Source organism: Callithrix jacchus, chromosome 3, assembly GCF_049354715.1.
Source record: "Callithrix jacchus isolate 240 chromosome 3, calJac240_pri, whole genome shotgun sequence".
NCBI classification, from domain to species: Eukaryota; Metazoa; Chordata; class Mammalia; order Primates; family Cebidae; genus Callithrix; species Callithrix jacchus.
The window spans coordinates 119,321,005-119,324,913 of NC_133504.1; the positions used below are offsets into that span (position 1 = coordinate 119,321,005).

Consider the following 3,909-nt stretch of genomic DNA (forward strand, 5'->3'; position numbering starts at 1 on the left):
AATATGAAGCAACTTCCTGTCTCTTGAATTGAAGCTCCTTGGATGGAGCTAAATTATGACCTCTTGAGTTGTTTGACTTAGATCGTAAACTTTTTAAAGATGAAGTACACTTTAGTTTCTGAGGCTCAAGGTGTTAATAAGTCAAGTACAGTATTAAAGAGAAGCCCACTCACAACCTTTTACATCAATCTCTTCAGCAAAGCAGAGGACAGCAAAACAATTTTTTTGTTTGTTTATTTTGGCTTCCAGCCAAATAGGAACTTCAGAAATTTGTTTGCAGATAAACTATTTCAATGTTGGAGAGGAAATGTGCTGCTCCTAACTACTATGGGATACAGATCCCCATTTCATGGAGAAAAAGCTGCAAGCAACGTGCTCATTTGCTGTGCATATGGAAAAACACAGAATGCTCATCATTCACATGACTGCTAAGGCATTGAAAGTACTGACATTTCTGTAGCCTCTATTCTTAAAGGGGGAAGTGGGTTTTCAGTTTTGAGCATTTGTTGATTTGTCCAGATTCTTGTGTTTGACAGTTGTCTTCTGGGAAAGAAATAATAATCAATTAAAAAAAAAAAAAGATCAAACTTTTCTTACTCATTGCTCCTACAAGGTACTTTACTTTTATACCCTTCCCATACTGGCATGACCTGTCTGAGAATGCAACAGCTTTTTGTTGTTATTGTTAATTATTTTTTTTTGAGATGGAGTCTCACTCTGTCGCCCAGGCTGGAGTGCAGTGGCACGATCTCAGCTCACTGCAACTTCCGCCTCCTGGGTTCAAGTGATTCTCCTGCCACAGCCTCCTGAGTAGCTGGGATTACAGGCGCATACCGCCAGGGCCAGCTAATTTTTATATTTTTAAGAGAGACAGGGTTTCATCATGTTGGTCAGACTGGTCTCAAACTCCTTACCTTGTTATCCACCTGCCTCAGGCTCCCAAAGTGCTGGGATTACAGGCATGAGCCACCGCACCCAACCTGTTATTAATTTTTAAACAAATATTTTTGTAGAGATGGGGTCTTACTCTGTTGTCCAGGCTGGTCTCTAACTTCTGGCCTCAAGCAGTCTTCCCACCTCGGCCTCCTAAAGTGCTGGGATTACAGATGTGAGTCACTGTGCCTGGCCTGCAACATTTTTTATAAATAGAGAATGAGTGTGATAAGCATTCTATTCAGCTGCGCAATAATGCCCAATAATGTAGTCAGATCAGATACTTAATTGCAGGTGGAAAGTATAATACGGAAAGTATTAAGTGTTTTTTATCACAGGTTTTTTTTTTCAGGTAAATTGGTCATTTATTTGCAGTGGTACTGTTTGGCATAACAGGTTTCCAGTACAGAGGCATGGGGTCGCATGGAGGTGACACAGCCTGGCGCGGCACAGGCCAGCATCTCTCACTTCTTCCACTCCTTCTTGTCATAGTTCCACTTGGAGGCGAGGCCATCGACGGGGTTCACCTTCAGGTCCAGCATCTTCTTGGTCTGCATGGCCACTTACTCTTTGTCAAAGGTGTGCAGGAGGGGGCCGTACACATAGCGCTTCTCCAAGATGATAAGAATTGCCGTGAAGCCGATGAAGAACATGGCAGCACCCACAACCGTCTTCCACTCATTGGAGCCCCTGTTCATCTAAGCAAAGCTCTCCTTGAACTGAATACGATACAACTCGACTTTCTCATCCACAGAGAGGCTGCTCCAGGAGGCCTTCTCCTTCTCCTTCAAGGCCTTCTGGCTGGCCGACAGGTGCCTGACATGGGCCACATCGGGCAAGGGATAGTCACGCCGATCCATGTAACTTGGGAGTGCATAGTCTTCGCTCTTCACAACACTTCCGTGTGCTCGTACACACACCGAGGTGGAAATTGCTCGCTTGCCAACTAGGCTAAATACCCTGGTAGCCAACATTCTGCCATCGCTGCCCGCCGCGACTGCCCTCTAGCCCGGTGTCCCGCGACAGGAAGAGAGCAAAGCCACGCCGCGGAGCACCACGGGATCGAGGAAGACTCCCTATCACAGGTTTTTTTTTTAATATATAAACTTGATCTTAAGGAGAAGAAATAGTGAACTTCTCTACTTTTTAAAGTTATTAATATATATGATGAATAAGAAAATACTGACGGAAATGAAAAAAACTTCATATCCTGTACTTCCTGACATCCTCTTTTGATTTTGTAAAGTTTCCTGTCATTATTTTCCAGTGTATTTATTTTTAAGGAAGTGTCTTTAGAAAGAAGAAAGAGACAAGCACTGCTTTCCTCCTCCACTTCTCTCTCTCTCTCTTACACACACACACACACACACACACACCCCTCAGAGATTTAGCACTTTGCAGCATTATTATTCTACAATTCAGCAACCAGGACCCATTTCTAGGTGCACAAAGATATGGGAAGCAGTGGAGTGAAGCTTCAGCACTAAAGGAAAAGCAACAGGTACCATGTCCTAGATCTCTGCATTTATTCACAGTGAAGGTGTGATGAGATAAACATGCCACAATTATCATTAGTTATTGTTGTTAAGCTACCATTTATTGAGCTATTGCCAGGTAGTATGTACTAAATGCTAAGTGTGCTGTGCTAAGTATTTTACACACACACGCACACACACACACACACACACACACACATTGCAGGTTTGTAATATGCCCACAATTTTTTAAAAATCAGTTTTGTTTCTTTCTTTTTTTCCTTGTTTGAGACAGAGTCTCCCTCCGTGGCCCAGGCTGGAGTGCAGTGGCATTATCTCGGCTCAGTGCAACCTCCGCCTCCTGGGTTCAAGCGATTCTCCTGCCTCAGTCTTCCAAGGAGGAGCTGGCACTACAAGCGCCTGCCACCATGCCCGGCTAATTTTTTTGTATTTTTAGTGGAGACGGGGTTTCACCATATTGACCAGGCTAGTCTCAAAGTCCTGACCTTGTGATCTGCCCACCTTGGCCTCCCAAAGTGCTGGGATTACAGGCGTGAGCCACTGGGCCCCATCTCTTTTTCTTTCTTTTCTTTCTTCTTTTTTTTTTTTTAAGAGACAGGATCTTGCTCTGTTGCCCAGGCTGGAGTCAGTGGCACAACCATAACTGACTGCAGCCTCCACTTCCTGGGCTCAAGAAATCCTCCTGCCTTAGCCTCCTGAGTAGCTGGGACTACAAGCATGCACCACTGCACCTGGCTCCATGATTCTTAATATTAGAGTTTCTGCTGTGGGTTAAGCCTGTGTTTCTGGTGTTCATGACCCATCAGTAAATTATGAAATTAATTTAATGAGTAGAGATAAATTTAATTCCATAATATCTTTGTGAAGTGAATTATATTATCCTCACCTGACAGATGAGGAACATCAGACCTTAGAAGGTTAAGTAACTCACCCAAGTTCACAGAGCTTGTTAAATGTAAAATTGCATTTGGGGTCTTTCTGTCTCCAAAACCTTGCCTTAACTACTAAGGCTATACTGTCCCATTTAGCATCTCACAATAATTCTGGGCATATCATACCACAACTATAACTATATAGAGAAGAAAACCTACTTCCTATCTTATAAGAGAGAAAATGGGGTTTGTAAATTAGCAACCAGCCTGTATCGTACTGAATATAGGCTTAAAAGTCTAATGTGTATGTGCATATGTATGCGTGTGTGGGGGGGTGTGTGTGTGTGTGTGTGTGCATTTGTATATCAATTAGAGTGTGGGGGAAAAACATTTGCAGAACTCAGTACCATTAACAAAAACATTAAAATTCATTGACATGTAAAATTCATGAAGGACTTAGTCAATTTTCTGTTGTTATAGCAGAATACCAGAGGCAGATAACTTATAAAGAAAAGAAATTTATTCTGTTCGTGGTTCTGAAGGCCAGGAAGGCTGAGAGCATAGTGCCGGCATCTGGCAGGAGTCATTCCATGACAAAAGAATGGATG

The 3,909-nt window shown here is 42.9% G+C and overlaps 1 protein-coding gene across 1 annotated transcript; it reads right to left on the minus strand.

The window, feature by feature from the left end:
* Nucleotides 1-1,272: 1,272 nt before the first annotated feature.
* LOC100389143 (cytochrome c oxidase subunit 4 isoform 1, mitochondrial) lies at nt 1,273-1,939 on the minus strand. Its single transcript, XM_008993107.5, is given in 1 exon segment — nt 1,273-1,939. A coding segment is annotated over 1 exon segment (411 nt). The 5' UTR covers nt 1,908-1,939; the 3' UTR covers nt 1,273-1,496.
* Nucleotides 1,940-3,909: the final 1,970 nt, after the last annotated feature.